Source organism: Capsicum annuum, chromosome 6, assembly GCF_002878395.1.
Source record: "Capsicum annuum cultivar UCD-10X-F1 chromosome 6, UCD10Xv1.1, whole genome shotgun sequence".
Lineage (NCBI taxonomy): Eukaryota > Viridiplantae > Streptophyta > Magnoliopsida > Solanales > Solanaceae > Capsicum > Capsicum annuum.
Genome location: NC_061116.1, coordinates 218,133,459 through 218,152,337, shown reverse-complemented (window position 1 = coordinate 218,152,337; position 18,879 = coordinate 218,133,459). Strand labels below are relative to the sequence as shown.

General features: G+C 36.1%; 1 protein-coding gene across 5 annotated transcripts; it reads right to left on the bottom strand.

Annotated features, from left to right (window-relative positions):
* Positions 1–302: 302 nt before the first annotated feature.
* Positions 303–18,462, bottom strand: LOC107874661 (transcription factor DIVARICATA). Of its 5 annotated transcripts, XM_047414020.1 has the most exons (5): positions 17,884–18,462; positions 14,838–14,898; positions 14,687–14,750; positions 2,926–3,251; positions 303–1,429 (listed from the first exon to the last, which is right to left on the bottom strand). In XM_047414020.1, the coding sequence occupies exons 4-5, from the start codon at positions 3,237–3,239 to the stop codon at positions 589–591; spliced, it is 1,155 nt and encodes a 384-aa protein (XP_047269976.1). In that variant the 5' UTR covers positions 3,240–3,251; positions 14,687–14,750; positions 14,838–14,898; positions 17,884–18,462; the 3' UTR covers positions 303–588. The 5 variants fall into 5 exon arrangements, 4 of the variants coding, with proteins under 4 accessions (XP_047269976.1, XP_047269978.1, XP_047269977.1 ...); XM_047414022.1 differs by lacking the exons at positions 14,687–14,750; positions 14,838–14,898; XM_047414021.1 differs by lacking the exon at positions 17,884–18,462 and having other exon boundaries at positions 14,687–15,744.
* Positions 18,463–18,879: the final 417 nt, after the last annotated feature.

Here is an 18,879-nt window from a genome sequence, read left to right as displayed (position 1 = left end):
ATCCTTTTGGTCCATATATGCTACTAATTGAGATAGTCCTTCGTGTATGAAAAAAGGATCACTTTAGTCCTAAACCTTGAAATAACAATGTAAATAAAACGAACATGTTAGGTTTAATCAGCACCTCACATGGTGTATAAAGACATAAAATTTAAAAATGGGAGTGAAAGCTTTTGGCAATTTTTGGCACCAATTGATTTGGATCAATGAAAGACTGTAGGATAATGTGTTTACAGGCCTGGTATCTCTTGCTACAATCAGCACAGCAATTTTTTAAAACTCGTTCACGATTAATCAGAACATAGAAATAAATTTTAGTAGCAATTGATTCTAGTCTGAACCTTTAGCTTGTAAGAGGTTTTGGCTAAAACAAACAAAAAACTGCAAACAAACAAAGAGTTGTTTACAAGAACTTGTGAAAAACAAAGAGCAGCCTATCTGGCTAAGACAAACTAATATCAACATTAACAACTTCTGTTTCACCAATTCAGGAACATCTGATCTGTGAACAGGTCGTCCAAATCACAGATGCTTTCATCATCAATTGTAGTATTTAAATTGGGGCCATTCTCCGACAACACAGTTAGATCAGGGGGCGACATGAGGTGATTGAGGATGATCAGCAACCATGTTCTGAGGTGCATTGTTAGGACCGATGCTAGCAGCTGCAAAGCTGGTCATTCTGCTATGAGCAGACACCGTGTTCTGAGGTGGATTGTAAGCATTGTTGCTAGCCACTGCAAAACTTGCCATTCCACTATGAGAAGCATTGGACAGCATTGCATGAGAGATTGGTGCTTCCCCATCATCAAGAATGAAAGTGAAATCATAGTCTTCGTTCATTTGCTTAGTGATTAATGCTTCCAGGTCACTCCCAACTATAAAGATCGGATGATTGTTAGTTCCACTACTACCAGCAGTACATGGTTGTTTGCTGGGTAATAGCGACCTTCCACCATCAACAAGGAACTCAGATTCATTAGCGTCCTCTGGATCCACGATTAGGTCATCAATATGTTTTATGAACTCATCATCCTCATCAGGATCCATACTATTCATTCCACTGACAAATGCAGCACTATGACCCGAGGACTCTCCCCCAGCAACTGCTAACATCTGCTCAGCATTGGTGCTTTCTTGAGGTAACAAGCTCTGATTGCTAGTGCTTGCCACCGCTTGCGAACCTCCACAAGCAGGCAAAATCATGCCCTCAGTATATGGTACTTGGGAAGTTCCAGCGATATCAGCATCCACAATAGTTACATCGTGTATGCTCATTCTTCTATTCTCTTTGTTGACGGCTTTGAGATGATTGAAGTACTTTTGGGCATGGCTAGCCACTTGCGTTGATGTTCTTGTTATCACACAGTGCCTGGCTATACTTCTCCAGTCACCTCGTCCGTATATAGCTAACCCCCGGAGAAATGACCTATAGCAGGAAAGAGAGAAAAAGAAATTATTATCAGCTCTGAAGTTAATCCAGGAAACAAGATCGCCGGACGACATTTAATTAAAAGTTTTACTTTCTCTCAATCAGCTAATCACACACTACCTATTATAAAACCCAGAACCAATTCGGTATAATTCCATAGGCATATTTAGTTGAGTAATAATCAGAACTAACAACATCACACCCCAAAATAAAATCATCATTCATTTTCTTTTCCGAGAAAGAGGAAGGGACCTAAAATCAGGGGATAGAAAATGTCACTCTTTGGATACCTAAATTCAAGGGATAACAAATGTCCTCCGTTGGATCTGTGATTCCAATATTTGCTGAATTATCCATTGCCACTCTCTTTCTCCTAGTTGCTACATGCACTCACTTCAACTGTAAGTGCTATTTTTTAAATTCTATTTTTTGATGGCTACTTCAACTATATGTACTGCTTATCTTCTCAAACTGAAACAGGTTATCCTTAAAAGTGATATCTAAATGTAACTTCCTACTCAAACAGGAAGTAATAAATATCAAGAAAACAAGAAGAAGATACAACAAGATATATCCATAAAAATACTTTATACCAAATACATCATCAATATTTTCAAACATATTCTTGGTTAATGGATCTTTTAGATTTGGAAAGAAGACTTTGGGGGAGGGAGGATGCCGGCTTTGTTACAGCGTTGCTGTTTTATTTAAGCCCAAGCAACAAAGAAATTTAACAAAAATAAAAAGAGAGAAGAAAAAGAAACAAGCAAACTAGAACATTGTTCTGACGCATGTTTTCGCCCTAGTTTATTTTCATGGATCATGTATTGCCAGCATGAAAGTGACTCTTCACGTGATACTCAAAATTCAAGAGGTGCTAAGAAAGTATTAGCACATTGAATAGACAACCCAAAAAAGATTTCTACTGACTAATGAATTTAGTCTAGCAGGATGAAATACATGTACTCACTGTTTGTCTAGCAACTAGTTCCTAAAATATTTCCAGCATGAAGAACTGAAACCTATACACCAATGACATTATGGAACTGTACTCTGCCCTACAAAGAAAAGTACTAAACACTCCGAAAGAAAAACGCTAAACAAGAAAATTTCTTGGGGAGAAAAACTTAAACAAAAAAATGGATAGATTTCAAAGAAGACAAGATAAGTCCTTTCCCTTCATTGCATTGTCTTTTCAGAAACTCACTCCAGAAGGAATAATATTTTACTATTTTTTCTCTTTTTCCATAAGTGGGTTTCACAATGTTACAGAATAGCGCATGATTCTAACTAATGATCAACACATAATTATAGAAATATTAATGATATCAATTTAGATGATTAGACGCACGCCAACGTGGTCATTGAGAAATAGGAAGTTTAAAATTCATTTCTAGTAAAAAGTGAAAGTCGTGCAATCAATTACAAGACATGACAATAAACATCAATTCGGATAACTAGCATCGTCCTCAAGAAATGTACAGGAAACCTACCTGTGTTCCTCTACTGTCCAAGCAACCCCTTTTCGCCATGCTAGATCTGTTTTTGAAGATCTGTTTTTCTGGTTTGAATGGCTTGGCAATTCTGGATAATTAGGTAATGGAACTCGTCCAAACTCAATGGCATCAACATCCTCGATTAATATTTTATAGTGATTTATGATATCATCACGCGATTTCCAAGGAAGTGCTTCTTCCATCTTCGTCAATAGATCACCACCCTTAAAGTAGATCGCTAGGGTAGTCTCAAAGATTTTGTCCTCCTCCTTGGTCCAGAAGGAGCTATTGCATGTCCGATCGGTGCTCATTTTCTTTTAGATCTACAAGGAAAGGCTCAAGCATGAAAAGGGAAAGTTTTTGAAGAGGATTCAGTAAACGGATGAATTCCAATATATGACAAAAACCACCACATCTGATCTTATTTTGTAACCCCTGACACTTGATAAATAGAAACAGTGGCAGCAAGACTTGTATTCTTGTAAACCAGTTATAATTTCAAAGAGAGTAATGAGAGTCTGGGAAAAGGAGCTGATAGGTGACATGCCCAAAACAGAACAACCACACAATCAAAGTTCTCTGAAATACAAAAGATAAATTGATGAGGTTCATGGGCACAATAAGCAAGGATGATGTTTCTAATAAAATTTCTATGGTGAAAGGTATCTGAATATAGTCGATAATGTACTCTACTATATATGTACATCATATTTATTAGAATGGTTTCCAATCAGGTAAGGAAATAGACGAAAGATGTTTAATGAAGGACATCGCATATCAACAGTAAACATTAGCATGGAAAGCCATAGCTGACTTTCCCAAATAATGTGCACAACTTGACACTGTAACTTCGCCAGTAGCATATATCAGACAAAAACGAAGATACTTGTGGCATACTACCCATAAAAGTGCCCAGAGATACAAAGCATATTAAGAAAGCATCCATCTCCTTTACGTTTTCTATAGGATGGAAGGTTTTATAATAATAAGAAAGAAAAAAGAAAACTACCTGCATCAAGATAAGAAAAAATAATATCACCAAAGTATATAATTCTTTATTCGTTAGTGACGCAAAAGCCTTGTACCACATAAAGGGAAAGAAATCCCACCAATCCAACATACATTATCAAAAGAAATCGATCCTCATATGTTTTTAGGTTTACATTTCACTAAATACATCTTAACACAACCTACATAACATGCTCAGTACCATTACCGTTACAATAAAAGCCCGGATTTCAACAATTAACAACTCGTTATGTGATGAAGGAAGGTGAAAGATTCTTCAAGTAATTCAAGGTACAAATATAATGAGTCCATCATTATTTCTATACATGATGCACTAAGTAAGAACATTGGTAGGTTTTGGATCCTTTGTTTCTATTAAGTCATTGTTAGGTTTTGGATCCTTTGTTTCTATTATTTTCCTGTTATGTTATTACCTATTCACGTCAACAACAACAACAACAACATACCAAGTATATTCCCACCAAGTGGGGTCTGGGGAGGGTAAGTGTACGCAGTCCATACCACTACCTCAGAAATGAGATAGAGAGGCCGTTTTCGATAGACCCCCAGCTCAAAATAAAGCAATCTAGACAAGGAATAAAAAAAGGACAAAATCAACATATCCAATACTACCATTTACAAGACACACCAAGTAGTACAATACAAGAGACAACATCCTAAGCTCATACTAACCTTTTACCCTAATCCGCCTCCTCCACAACTTCCTATATAGGGTCATGTCCTCAGTAAGCTGGAACTGCTCCATGTCCTGTCTAATCACCTCCCTCCAATATTTCTTCGGTCTATCTCTACCTTTTGTTTTACAGAAATGTTAGGTCTTTTGAGACAACCTCCATCCATATAATTTTAGGTTTTAATAGTCTCATCTAATTGTCTTTCATCGTACTATCGCAAAAAGAACATTTCCAAAACCATCTCAAGCAACATTTTCTCAATTTATACGTGCACTTAGATATCTAGGCAAGTTCAGTCAGCATGAGAGGAGAGAAGTTGAGGTGACACTAGTTGAAGTTTCTCAATATATTCACAATATAAGTGCTTAGGATGTTAAGATGGATGTGCAGTCATACCATATTAGATAAGATTAGAAATGGTCACATTCACCAGAAGGTGCAAGTAACACAAATTGAGGATAAAATGTGAGAAGGCAGCTTGAGATGGTTTGGACATGTTCTTCTTAGACCTATACAAGCCTGCTTTGTTGGTGTGATACTATGGTAAGTGAAGGTGTTAAAAGGGAACAAGATAGACCTACAACTATATAGAAGGAAGTGGTCTCAAAAGACCTGCAACTGTAGGGTATCAATAGAGACTTAGCTATAGATAGAGCATTATGGAAGAAGAGATCCATCTAGGTGATAGCTACTAGTTGAGGATAGGTTTTAGACTCAGATGGAACTTTTTACTGTTAGTAGTAATACTATGTTAGTAGTAGTATCTATATATTTTAAGGTATTTTACACTTTCATTTTATTTATTGTGATGATGATATCGATATGAGCTTAAATGATGAAATGAAGATTCATATAACTGACCCAAAATAGTTGGACTGAGGCGCAGTTGTTGTTGTTGTATATATGCACTTATGCATCCTCTATACTTACAATCCCCGTCAGATATAATCATTTCTAGTTTTGTCTAGTAACAATTCTCCCATAAGAAAAGTAAGTGCTTATATAAATGAGAAAAGTAAGTTTTCTTTGTATTGTACAAATTTTAGACATAATTGTAATTATCTAGATCAATGATCACATTATGCCGCTCATAACTATCCAAAGCCTCAATCCTAATGTTAAAGGTCTATTGCATGGTTAAATCTTTTATTTTCCATGATTTAATAAAATTATGGCAACCTCTCCAAATAGACATTTTTGGTTTTCCATATTTACTTCTCCTTTATGGGTGCGGCCATAGAGAGTACGAGAGATAGAATGACCACACATGTGCATTATCATTCCTTCACTAAAACTATAACCTTATAATTTGAATTTATAAGCAAGAAAAATATAGAAGTTGGACTAAAAGGCACAAATTTGTACCAAAAGGCTTTAATTCATGGAACTTAAACCAAAATATAATTCATTAGAGATCGGGATGTTAATGGTATCGATTGAATCCTAATTTTTAAGAGTCACAAATTGGTTGAATGGAAGGGGAGCCTTGGAGTAACTGGTAAAGTTGCTGCCATGTGACCAGGAGGTCACAGGTTCAAGCCTTGCAAACAGCCTCTGGTAGAAATGCAAGGTAAGGCTGCATACGATACACCCTTGTGGTGGGGCCCTTCCCCGGACACTGCACATAGCGGTAGCTTTAGTGCACCGGGTTGCCCTTTTGCACATTGGTTGATAGATTTTTTTTTTTATAATCGTGGCATCCGGGCTAGCTTGCGCACACCTAGACTAATTTCACGGAATACTTGTCACCTCCCAGAAGCAACAGATACCAGGTAACTGTCCACCGAGGCTCATCAAGGCTAGAACATATGAGAAGAAATCCCCAGTGTTTGCCTCTATCGGCAATTAAACCTGAGATCTCATGCTCATTGTGCTCAACCCAACTTCATTGAACCACTAGGCCATATCCTTAGGTGCTAGATGGGTGGTTTGTCTTATTATAGGGTCTTCAACAATTCTCACATAACGAGTAAGCTTAGAGTTGAGTTAGGCTCAAGGTCCATCTAAATGATATTAGAATCAGGCCAACTCGTATTATTATGCATTGGGTTCCCATTTTATGTTGTCCACACTCTAACTGGTATGCATGGACATGCCGAGAGGCGTTAAAATGTCCCATATTGGTTGAGGAAAGAGTTGTTTGTCTTCTTACGGTCTTGGGAAATTATCATCTTACGAGCTAGCTTTTGATATATGAGTTTTAGGTATACCACTTCATTCTATGTTTTAGGTTTCTTAAAGTAAGAGCCTAAATTATATCTTTGTAGTAATAGTTTTTTCAATTCTTTTATCAATTTATTAATGTACGGATTCCATTCACCCCAAGGTTGGAATTAACGATTTCTACCTATAAATATTTTGGATTTGTTCATAATGATCAAATTATATCTAGTCTTGTTTCCATCTTTCCATGATTATTTTCCTGAGAAAGGTAATTTAAATCTTCCTGTGATTATGTTCTTCCGGATGCACTCCACATTCATCAAGCTCATAAACTCACAATTGACTCCAAAATCATTTGATTGTTTCGATGACGCAAAGTCCCTGTCACCGAGGAGCTTTCATGTCATTCTTGTGCACTTTTTTTAGTATACTTATCTATATGGGTGGGTTTGGTTGGCCAGATCACTTTCGCATTCTTATCTAAAAAGGGTAAGAGGGTTCCTCAATTGTGGCACCGCCTTTATCATCCCTCATCCCGATTTTGTTTGCGCTTGTGATGGACGTGTTGACACGGAGTATTCAAGATGAGGTGCCGTGGTGTATGTTATTTGCAGATGATGTAGTGCTAATTGATGAGACGCGGGGGGGGGGGGTGAATGAAAAATTGGAGGTTTGGAAGCAAACTCTCGAGTCAAAGAGATTCAGGTTGAGTAGGTCAAAGACGGAGTATATGGAATGCAAGTTTAGTGACTTGGAGCAGGAGGAGAGAGTGGTGGTGAGGTTGGATTCCCAGGATGTTTGAAAGAGGGACAGTTTTAAGTATCTTGGGTCCATGATTCAGGGAAATGATGAGATTGATGAGGATGTCTCTAAACGTATTGGAGCAGATTGGATGAAGTGGAGGCTCGTCTCGGGTGTGTTATGTGATAAGAAGGTGCCCTTAAAGCTTAAAGGCAAGTTCTACAGAGTGGCAGTTCGTTCGGCCATGCTATATGGTGCGGAGTTTTGGCCAGTCAAGAGCTCCCACATTCAAAAATTGAAGGTAGTGGAAATGAGAATGTTGCGTTGGATGTATGGACTTGCTAGAGGAGATAGAGTTAGGAATGAGATTACTCGGGAGAAGATGGGAGTGGCTTCGGTGGAGGACAAGATGCAGGAAGGAAGGCTGAGATGGTTTGGGTATGTGATGAGGAGCTCGTAGGTGTGAGAGGCTAGCTTTGGATGGTTTCAGGAGGGGAAGAGGTAGGCCGAAGAAATACTGGAGAGAAGTGATTGGACATGACATGGGGCCACTTCAGCTTACTGAGGACATGACTCTAGATAGGAAGGTGTGGAGGTCGCGGATAAGAGTAGAAGGTTAGTGTGTGTGTGGGTGGTAATGAGTAGTTAGGGGGCTATGGTGTAGTCGGGTTAGTAATCCTAGGACTCTGTTCTTTGGTAGGAACTGCTAGTGTTGGCGACTACGGGGGGTGGTCGCTTCTTATTTCTTATCTCCTATTTTTATTAGTATTGTTCTTATTTTCGTGTCTCCCTTAGCATCTATTTTTATTATTTTTCATTTCTTATTTCGGTTATGCCACACTTTCTGTTTCATGTAGTACTATGACCTTTATCTTGAGCCGGGGGTCTATCTCTACTTCTTCGGCGGTAGCGGTATGGACTGCGTACATTTTACCCTCTCCAGACCCCACTTGGTGGGAATACACTGGGTTTGTTGTTGTTGTTGTGGTCAAAGATATACATAAAGTTTTTGAAGATTGTGAACATTATTAATACAAAATCAGGTATATGGTGTATTTTTAGCAATCAAATATTAAAGAAGCATAGATGTTTGGCACAAGTTAGATATCTGGCACTGTGAAAATAGTAAGTAAGAAGCTAGAGTTATAAGCATATTTGAGGGAAATAATTGCAAAAGAAACGGTGATGACTGGAATGACTAAAACTTGGTAATACAAAACAAACTGCTAGTCCGTTGTGTTTCACAAGGCCCAAACAATCCATGATTAACTTGGCATAGATTCCACATTGGTACAGGAAAGATGAACAACATATATTTATAGGATAGGAGCATTATTCTAGAGTAATACCTAAACAACTCTCCTGAAAAAGTAAGAAATTTAACCAGACGAATGTAAGCAATAACAAACAGGAAAGTGTCATTTTGCATCTCTTCATAATCTACCCCAGAATCCAAGAGGAAAGTCAATCATTATGATATTTTGTCAACACATTTTCCAGTATCTTCTTGTTACTTTTTTACAACTTGAAATAGCAAATGATTGCCCATTTAAATGGAAAATTTTACATGAATAGAAAAGGAAAAACGCAGATTCCCTTGTAACACAATCTAACCACTTAAAACTAGGAACATGCAATGACAAATTAAATCTATGACAAGAATTCAAAAGGAAAGGTATCTTATTTTTCCTTTTTGAGAAACTCTTATATCTCCACACATTAACTTTCAACAACAGATAGCATGTTAAAGAAGAGTCCCCAGAAAATGCTGACACGATTTTTCTCTCCAGAGAAAATAGAAACAAGATGAATCTCATGATAATCAAGTAGACAAGTATCACTTTGCAACTCTTCAGAATCTAACCCCAACCAATATACAAATCAATCATTCGACGATCGTCTGCACATTCTCATGTATCTTTATTACCTTTACACATCATGAAATAGCAAATCATTGTTCATTTGAACATAAGATTTACAGGACAACAACAACACACCGAGTGTAATCCCAACAAGTGGGGTTTGGGGAGGGTAGAATGTACACAGACTGTACCACTACCTTAGAAGATTTACAGAACCATACAACAAATCCCCCCCCCCCCCCCCCCCCACCCCCCCCCAAAAAAAAGTCCCCTTCAAAGAACTTAGCCATATCTCTCTATGCAAAAACTTTCATAAACACAAAGAATGTAAAGAAGAGTACCGAAAGATGTTTACAAAAACTGTTGATCACAAAGCACAGTCAATCAATCTTCTGAGTGAATCAACTACAATGTATAAGCCGTATCACCTATGTGTACTGTATGCTAAACCAAAAGGGAGGCACATACACACCACCACAAATATATATATAAATAAAATCAAGAAAAAATCAGAAAAAGTTACTATAGATTTTTGGTCAAAGAAGATTACTTTTCACACCTGGAATTTCATAAAAATTATAAAAAGGTAAAGGACAACTTTCACCATAATCTGAAAACCTTTTAACCAGTTACTATAATACGACAACAAGTCTAAAACGTGCCGGGCTGTGTCGCCTATGTATACTGTATACTCAACCAAAAGGGAGACACATACATTCTCTCTCACACACACATATAAACTCCCACCGTTTCATTTTACTTGGCCCTTACTAAAAATAGTTGTTTCAATTTACTTATCCAGTTTATGAAGTCAAGAGAATCTTATCATTTTCTTCCAATACTACCCCTATAATTAAATGTTACATAAAATACACCCTCAATTTCATTTTACTTGGCCCCTATACAAAAAAAAAAAAGATATGCTTCAATTTACTTATCCAGTTTCGCAAATTAATGGAATTTTATTACTTCTTTTCTATATTATCCTTAGTATCAAATGCTTCCTCTATTCACTTTCATTTGTCACTGTTTCACTTCTCCGGGTCAAACTGCATGAACTTTGATCAATATTTTAAGATATATTTTTTCATCATATTAATATGAGAAGAATTGGAACTTATAGCATTTTTCGTATAGTTTTCAAACATCTAAATTTTAAATTTAAAATATTAAATTAGTCTACTTCAATTTAGTTTTGAAGTTTAGTCAAATTGACCTCGAGAAGAGTAATGATGACAAGTAAAAGTGAATGGAGGGAGTAGCTACATAAACTAGTAATAGTAAAATTTAGAGTTCCAAAACATTACTAAGTACGTTAGCTTAGTAAAATACACCTCCAATTAAAGTTCACTCAAAGTGGTGGAGCGAGTATTAGTAGTCAAATTCAAATTTCTAAAGCATAATTAATAAGATTAGTTTAGTAAAACAAACCACTAATAATTTTTTTTCTTTAAGAGGAGCGTCACATCAACATGAGCCAAGTAAAATGAGACTGAGGGGGATATAGGACTACTTTTCACACCTAGCATTTCATCAAACATATAATTAGATAAGGATATCAAAGAGAGCCATAATCTGAAAAAACTTTAAGTTGTTACTATAAATACAACAATAAACAATTTTTTTCCTTTGGGAAGTATCAAGTCAGCATGAGCCAAGTAAAATGAGACCGAGAGAGTATATATTTATAGAAAAAAATTCAAGAAAAAGTATAGATTTTTGGGCAAAGAGAATTACTTTTCACACTGGCATTTCATCAAACAAATAATTAGGTAACGATATGAAAGATAACCATAATCTAAAAAAACTTTAAAGAGTTACTATAAATACCTAATCAAGTCTAAAATGTGTACATTATTACCTAATTTTCCGAAACTCAGCAAATTAAATCCATCATGTGCCGGTTTTCGTTGAATTGAATTGCGAAAAACTCGGCAAATTTCAACAACAACATACCCAGTGTAATCTCACAAGTGAAAAATCGAAAGAAATTTCATTTTCCATTTATGGAAAAGGATCTTTTTTATAATCGTGGTGTCCGAGCCACCTCGACTAATTCCATGGGATACCTTCCACCTCCCACCAGCAACAGGTATAAGGTAACTATCCACCAGGGCTAAAATAGATGGGAAGAAATCACCTAGTGTTGTCTCAGTTGGCAATTGAACCTGAGACCTCATGCTCATGGTGCTCAACTCAACTTCATTGAACCACTAGGCCACACCCTTGGGTGCTAGATGGGTTGTTTGTCTTATTATATGGTCTTCAACAATTCTCACATCACGAGCTAGTTTGGCATTGAGTTAGGCTCAAAGTCCATCTACATGATATTAGAATCAGGCCCACTCATATTATTATGCATTGGGTCCCCGTTTTATGTTGTTCACACTCTAATTGGTCGGCATGGACATGCCGGGAGGCGATAAAGTGTCCCACATTGATTGAGGAAAGAGTTGTTTGTCTTCTTATGGTCTTGGGAAATACTCATCTTACGAGCTAGCTTTTGATTTATGAGTTTTAGGTATACCACTCCATTCTAAGTTTTAGGTTTCTTAAAGTAAGAGCCTAAATTATATTGTTGTAGTAATAGCTTTTTCTGTTCATTTGTCAATTTATTTATGTATGAATTCCATTCACCCCACGGTTGGGAATTAGTGACTTCTACCTATAAACATTTTGGATTTGTTCATAGTGATCAAATTATATCTTGTCTTGTTTATGTCTTTCCATGATTATTTTTTTGAGAAAGGTAACTTAAATCTTTCTACGATTATGTTCTTCTCGATGCGCTCTACATTCATCAAGCTCATAAACTCACAATTGACTCCAATAGCATTTGATTGCTTCAATGAAAGCAAAGTCCCTAAGGAGCTTTCATGTCATTCTTGTGCACTTTATCTATATGGGTGGGTTTGGTTGACCAGATCAGGGTCTTTCACATTCTTATCTAAAAAGAGTAAGAGGGTCCCCTAAATTGTGGCACCGCCTTCATCATCCCTGAGACAGGTTCATGAGCTTTTGGACAAACTGATATGAGCAAACTCCAAAAGCATCAGGCTGTCTGTAATGACTCATCCCTGGTGCCTTCGAACAAACTGAAAGGCCTCTATTAACAGAAGTTGGTCAAAGATATAGATGAAGTTTTTGAAGATTGTGAACTTGTTTAATACAAAATCATGTACATGGTGTCTTATTAGCAATCAAATGTTAAAGAAGCTGTTTGGCACAATTTCGATATTAGGCACTGTGAAAATAGTAAGTGAGAAGCTAGAGTTATAAGCATATTTGAGGGATATAATTGCAAAAGAAATAGTGATGACTGGAATGACTAAAACTTGGTGATACAAAACAAACTGCTAGTCCGTTGTGTTTCACATGGCCCAAACTAATCCATGATTAACTGGGCATAGATTCCACATTGGTACATGAACAACATATACTTACAGGATAGGAGCATTATTCTAGAGTAATACCTGAACAACTCTCTCCTGAAAAAGTAAGAAATTTAACAAGATGAATGTAAGCAATATCAAACAGGAAAGTGTCATTTTGCATCTCTTCATAATCTACCCCAGAATCCAAGAGGTAAGTCGATTATTATGATATTGTCAACACATTTCCAGTATCTTCATGTTACTTTTGTACAACTTAAAATAGCAAATGATTGCCCATTTAAATGGAAATTTTACTTAAATAGAAAAGGAAAAATGCAGATTCCCTTGTAACACAATCTAACCACTTAAAACTAGCAATGTGCAATGACAAATTAAATCTATGACAAGAATTCAAAAAGACAACTATCTTATTTTTCCTTTTTGAGAAACTCTATATCTCCACGCATTACCTTTCAACAACAGATAGCATGTTAAAGAAGAGTCCCCGGAAAATGCTGATACAATTTTTCTCTCAAGAGAAAGTAGAAACAAGATGAATCTCATGATAATCAAGTAGGTAAGTATCACTTTGAACTCTTCAGAATCTACGCCCAAACCAATATACAAATCAATCATTCTATGATCGTCTGCACATTCTCATGTGTCCTTATTACCTTTACACATTATGAAATAGCAAATCATTGTTCATTTGAGCAGAAGATTTACAGGACAACAACAACACACCGAGTGTAATCCCAACAAGTGGGGTTTGGGGAGGGTAGAATGTACACAGACTGTACCACTACCTTAGAAGATTTACAGAACCATACAACAAATCCAAAAAAATGAAGCTCACTTCAAAGAACCAGTCATATCTCTCTATACATAAACTTTCATAAACACAAAAATGTGAAGAAGAATACCAAAAGATGTTTACAAAAACTGATGATCACAAAGAAGACTACAATGTATAAGCCTTATCACCTATGTGTACTGTACGGTAAACCAAAAGGGAGACACATAAACACCACATATATAAATATATATATATAAATATAATGGAGAAATAATGGAGAAAAATATCATTGAATTGTTGTCTACATAATTACATTGACACCCTATTTATAGACACTACAACACAATCATTTTCGAAGTAGGAGTAGGATTTTGTATACTATTCTTATTTCTACTCATATTCTAACACTCCCCCTCAAGCTGGTGCATACAAGTCATATGTACCTAGCTTGTTAAAATGTAATTAATAAGAGGACTAGTGAGGGACTTGGTGAAGATATCCGCAAGTTGATCACTTGACTTCACAAATTCTGTAACAATATCTCCCGAGAGTATCTTTTCTCTGACAAAGTGACAATCAATCTCTATGTGCTTGGTCCTCTCATGGAACACTGGATTAGATGCAATATGAAGGGCTGCTTAATTATCACATACAAGTTCCATCTTACCGGGTTCTCCAAATTTTAGTTCTCCCAGCAATTGTTTGATCCAAACTCGCTCACAAGTTGCTGCAGCCATTGCTCAATATTCTGCTTCAGCGCCAGATTGAGCAACCACACTTTGTTTCTTACTCTTCTAGGATACCAAATTACCATCTACTAAAACACAATATCCGGATGTAGAACATCTAGCCGAGGGTGATCCTGCCCAATCAACATTAGTATATCTAATGACATGCTCATGGCCTCGATCCTCAAAGAGTAGTCCTTTACCTGGAGATGACATTATATATCGCAAAATACAACAACTGCATTCCAATGACTATCACAGGGAGAAGTCATAAACTGGCTTACAATACTCACGGGAAAAGAGATGTCAGGTCTAGTCAACAACAACAACAACAACAACAACAACAACAACAGGTCTAGTCACTGTGAAATAATTCAACTTTTCAACTAACCGCTTATATCTTCCAGGATCACTAAGTGGCTCCCCCTGTCCTGGCAGAAGTTTAGCATTTGGATCTATAAGAGTGTCAATGAGTTAACATCCCATTATTCCTGTTTCCTTGAGAATGTCCAAAGCATACTTGCGTTGAAAAATAACAATACCTGATATGGACTGTGCAACCTCAATACCTATAAAGTATTTCAATCTGCCGAGGTCTTTAATCTGGAAATGTTGAAAGAGACGTTGCTTCAAGTTAGTGATACCCTCTTGATCATTGCCAGTAATAACAATATCGTCAACATAAACAACCAGATAAATACACAAATTTGGTTCAGAATGGCGATAAAACACTGAATGATCAGCTCCACTACGAATCATGCTAAACTCCTGAATCACAGTGCTAAATTTTCCGAACCAGGCTCGAGGGGATTGCTTTAAACCATAGAGTGACTTGCGAAATCGACATACAAGGCTCCTAGATTCCCCTTGAGCAAGAAAACCAGGTGGTTGCTCCATATAGACTTCTTCCTCAAGATCACCAAGCAGAAAAACATTTTTAATGTCCAACTGATAAAAAGGCCAATGACGAACAACAACCATAGAGAGAAAAAAACGAATAGATGTTATTTTAGCCACAGGAGAGCAAGTGTCATTATAATCAAGCCCAAATATCTGTGTATACCCTTTGGCAACAAGGCGATCCTTCAGCCGATCAACCTGACCATCTAGACCAACTTTGACTGTATAAACCCAACGGCAACCAACCACAGATTTACCTGCAGGAAGGGAAACAAGATCCCAAGTACCACTCGTATGTAAAACAGACATTTCATCAATCATAGCATGTTTCCATCCTGAATGAGAAAGTGTTTCACCTGTAGTCTTAGGGATGGAAATACAGGACAAAGATGATACAAAAGCATAATGGGGTGATAACAAACGATGATAACTCAAGAAAGTATAATGTGGGTTAGCATGACGAGTGGATCTTATTCCTTTTAGAAGATTCGCTAGGAGGAGGCAGGTCCGCAGTAGGGGAAGCATCAGACGCACGACATGAATCATCTGGGACTAATGCTGGACGCGGGCGGCGGTGATAAGTCAAAAGTGGTGGCACTGCAGCTGGAGATGGAGAAGTAATCGTAGATTCTTCAAAGATTGGTGTGGGTAAGACTGGAGGTATGGGTAAAACCTCAAAGATATCAAAATAAGCAGAAGATGTATAGTAAGGTTGAGATTCAAAGAATGTGACATCGGTGGACATAATAGCAACGATACCCTTTTTTAACTCGAGAGTAACCAAGGAAGACACGTTTGAGAGCACGAGGGGCTAATTTATTTTTTCTTGGGGCAACCTCTTTGGAAAGAGGAATTAGGGTTCCGACGATCGGAATTGGAAAAAAAAAGAATTGGTCGGATCGAAATAACTGGGCGACTTCAACAGAAAAAGAACAACTCAAAAATTTGACCGAAAATTGACTCACGCGCCGGCGTGTGACACAAATCTCGCCGGAATTTCAAAATTCCGACAAGCGCATGTGAGCGCATGGCTGGTATTTTTTCGGCAGTTTTAGTCGGGTTTTTGTCGCTTGTGCTTCCCGATCCTCGTGGTGGTGTTGTATTTTTCACACAACCCACAGAACAAAAAATGACACAAATCAGTCACCGGAATTGACGCACGGTGACTAAGTTTTCTTTTCAGTTTCTCACAAACGCTCTGATACCATGTGAGAAATAATGGAGAAAAATATTATTGAATTGTTGTCTACAAAATTACATTGCTACCCTGTTTATAGTCACTACAATACAATCCTTTTCGAAGTAGGATTAGGATTTTGTAGAAAAAATCAGAAAAAGTCACTATAGATTTTTGGTCAAAGAAAATTACTTTTCACACCTGGCATTTCATAAAAATTATAAGAAGATATGGATAGCTTTCACAATAATCTGAAAACCTTTTAACCAGTTACTAAAATACGACAACAAGTCTAAAATGTGCCGAGTTTTGTCGCCTATGTATACTGTATACTCAACCAAAAGGGAGACACATACATTCTCAAACACACACATATATACACTCCCACCGTTTTATTTTACTTGGCCCCTTACTAAAAATAGTTGTTTCAATTTACTTATCTAGTTTATAAATCAAGAGAAGCTTATCATTTTCTTCCAATACCACCCCTATAATTAAATGTTCAATAACGTACTCCGTCATTTCATTTTACTTGGCCCCTATACAAGAAAAAAAAAAGATGTTTCAATTTACTTGTCTATTTTCCCAAATTAATGGAATTTTATTACTTCTTTCCTATATTATCCTTAGTATCAAATGCTTCCTCTATTCACTTTCATTTGTCACTGTTTCACTTCTCCGGGTCAAACTGCATGTACTTTAACCAATATTTTAAGATGTATTTTTTCATCATATTAATATGAGAAGAATTGGAACTTATAGCATTTTTTTGTATAATTTTCAATCATCTAAATTTTAAATTTTAAATATTAAATTAATCTACTTCAATTTAGTTTTGGAGTTCAGTTAAATTGACCTCGAGAAGCGTAACGATGACAAGTAAAAGTGAATGGAGGGAGTAGCTACATAAACAAGTAATAGTAAAATTTAGAGTTCCAAAGAATTACTAATAACGTTAGCTTAGTAAAATACACCTCTAATTAAAGTTCACTCAAGGAGAGGAGCGAGTATTAGTAGTCAAATTCAAATTTTCAAAGCATAATTAATAAGGTTAATTTAGTGAAATAAATCACTATAATTTTTTTCCTTTAAGAGGAGCATCACATCAACATGAGCCAAGTAAAATAAGACTAAGGGGCATATAAGATTACTTTTCACACCTAGCATTTCATCAAACATATAATTAGACAAGGATATCAAAGATGGCCATAATCTGAAAAAAACTTTAAACAATTACTATAAATACAAGAATAAATAATTTTATTTTTCCTTTAAGGGAAGTATCAAGTCAGCATGAGCCAAGTAAAATGAGACCGAGGGAGTATCTATATTTATAGAAAACAATTCAGAAGAAAAAGTATGGATTTTTGGGCAAAGAGAATTATTTTCACACTGGCATTTCATCAAACATATAATTAGGTAAGGATATGAAAGATAACCATAATCTGAAGAAAAAACTTTAAACAGTTACTATAAATACCTAACCAAGTCTAAAATGTGTATATTATTACCTAATCTGCCGAAACTCGGCAAATTAAATCCATCTTGTGTCGGTTTTCGCCGAATTGAATTGCGAAAAAGCCGGCTAATACTTCCAACAACAACATACCCAGTGTAATCCCACAAGTGAAAAATTGAGAGCATTTTGCATTTTCCATTTATGGAAAGGAATCTGCCTATTGAAAATCATGATATGTGTGTTGAAATTGGCCATTGATTTTGAGGTTTGAAGGGACATATTGTGTGTTAGGGAGGAAGATGAAGAGCTTTGAAGGTTCCAAAAAATTACTATAACTTTCCTTATTTGTTTGTTTTCCTATGTGATGTTGTGGGTTAGTATTTGTGTCACCAAGTTTCACAAGGCTACATAGCTATGTAACAGCTTGTTTGGATTGTATATTACGTTTCTATTTCTATTTTTTTTTTTGTTACGATGTCTGGATTAATTTTCATGGAGCTCGAATAAATTTATGAGACATCGCTATCACCTATCAATGTTGATAAATATCATGTAACAATCTTCATTTTTATCGCGATTTGAATTTGAATTCGAGATACTCAACCTACTTCATTGACTGTTAGGTCATACCTTTGGACATTACGTTTCTAATATCAATAAAATATTTGTTTTGATTGTTATGTAAATTTTATTGCATGTGTCTTAAATGATTGATTTGTTGTGATCATGTTGTTACCTTAGATTTTTTTTTTCTCATTTTGTCTTTATGGAGGGATTATTTATTAATCCTGTTTTATTGTTGTCTTATTTTTTTTATAATAGTTGTATTTAATACTATATTGTTATTGTAGGTTTATCCTCTATATTGTTGATGTGAGTCATTATGTAACGATGAAAAATAATACAATCGACCATCCGAGCTTTGAATTGATTAAAATAATACAAAATGATATATTATAAAGCAATACTTTAATTATAAACATCCAAAAAAAAGTGTGTTGATTGTTTGTTTTCTTATTTGATGTGTTGATGTTCGTGTTTAAAGGCC

Bases quoted from the DNA above. Each gene is read 5' to 3' on its own strand.
- LOC107874661 (XM_047414020.1), bottom strand. From the start codon at position 3,239: ATGAGCACCGATCGGACATGCAATAGCTCCTTCTGGACCAAGGAGGAG. The intron at 1,430-2,925 runs GTAGGTTTCCTG...TTCCTGCTATAG, and splicing joins TGGACAGTAGAGGAACACAG to GTCATTTCTCCGGGGGTTAG.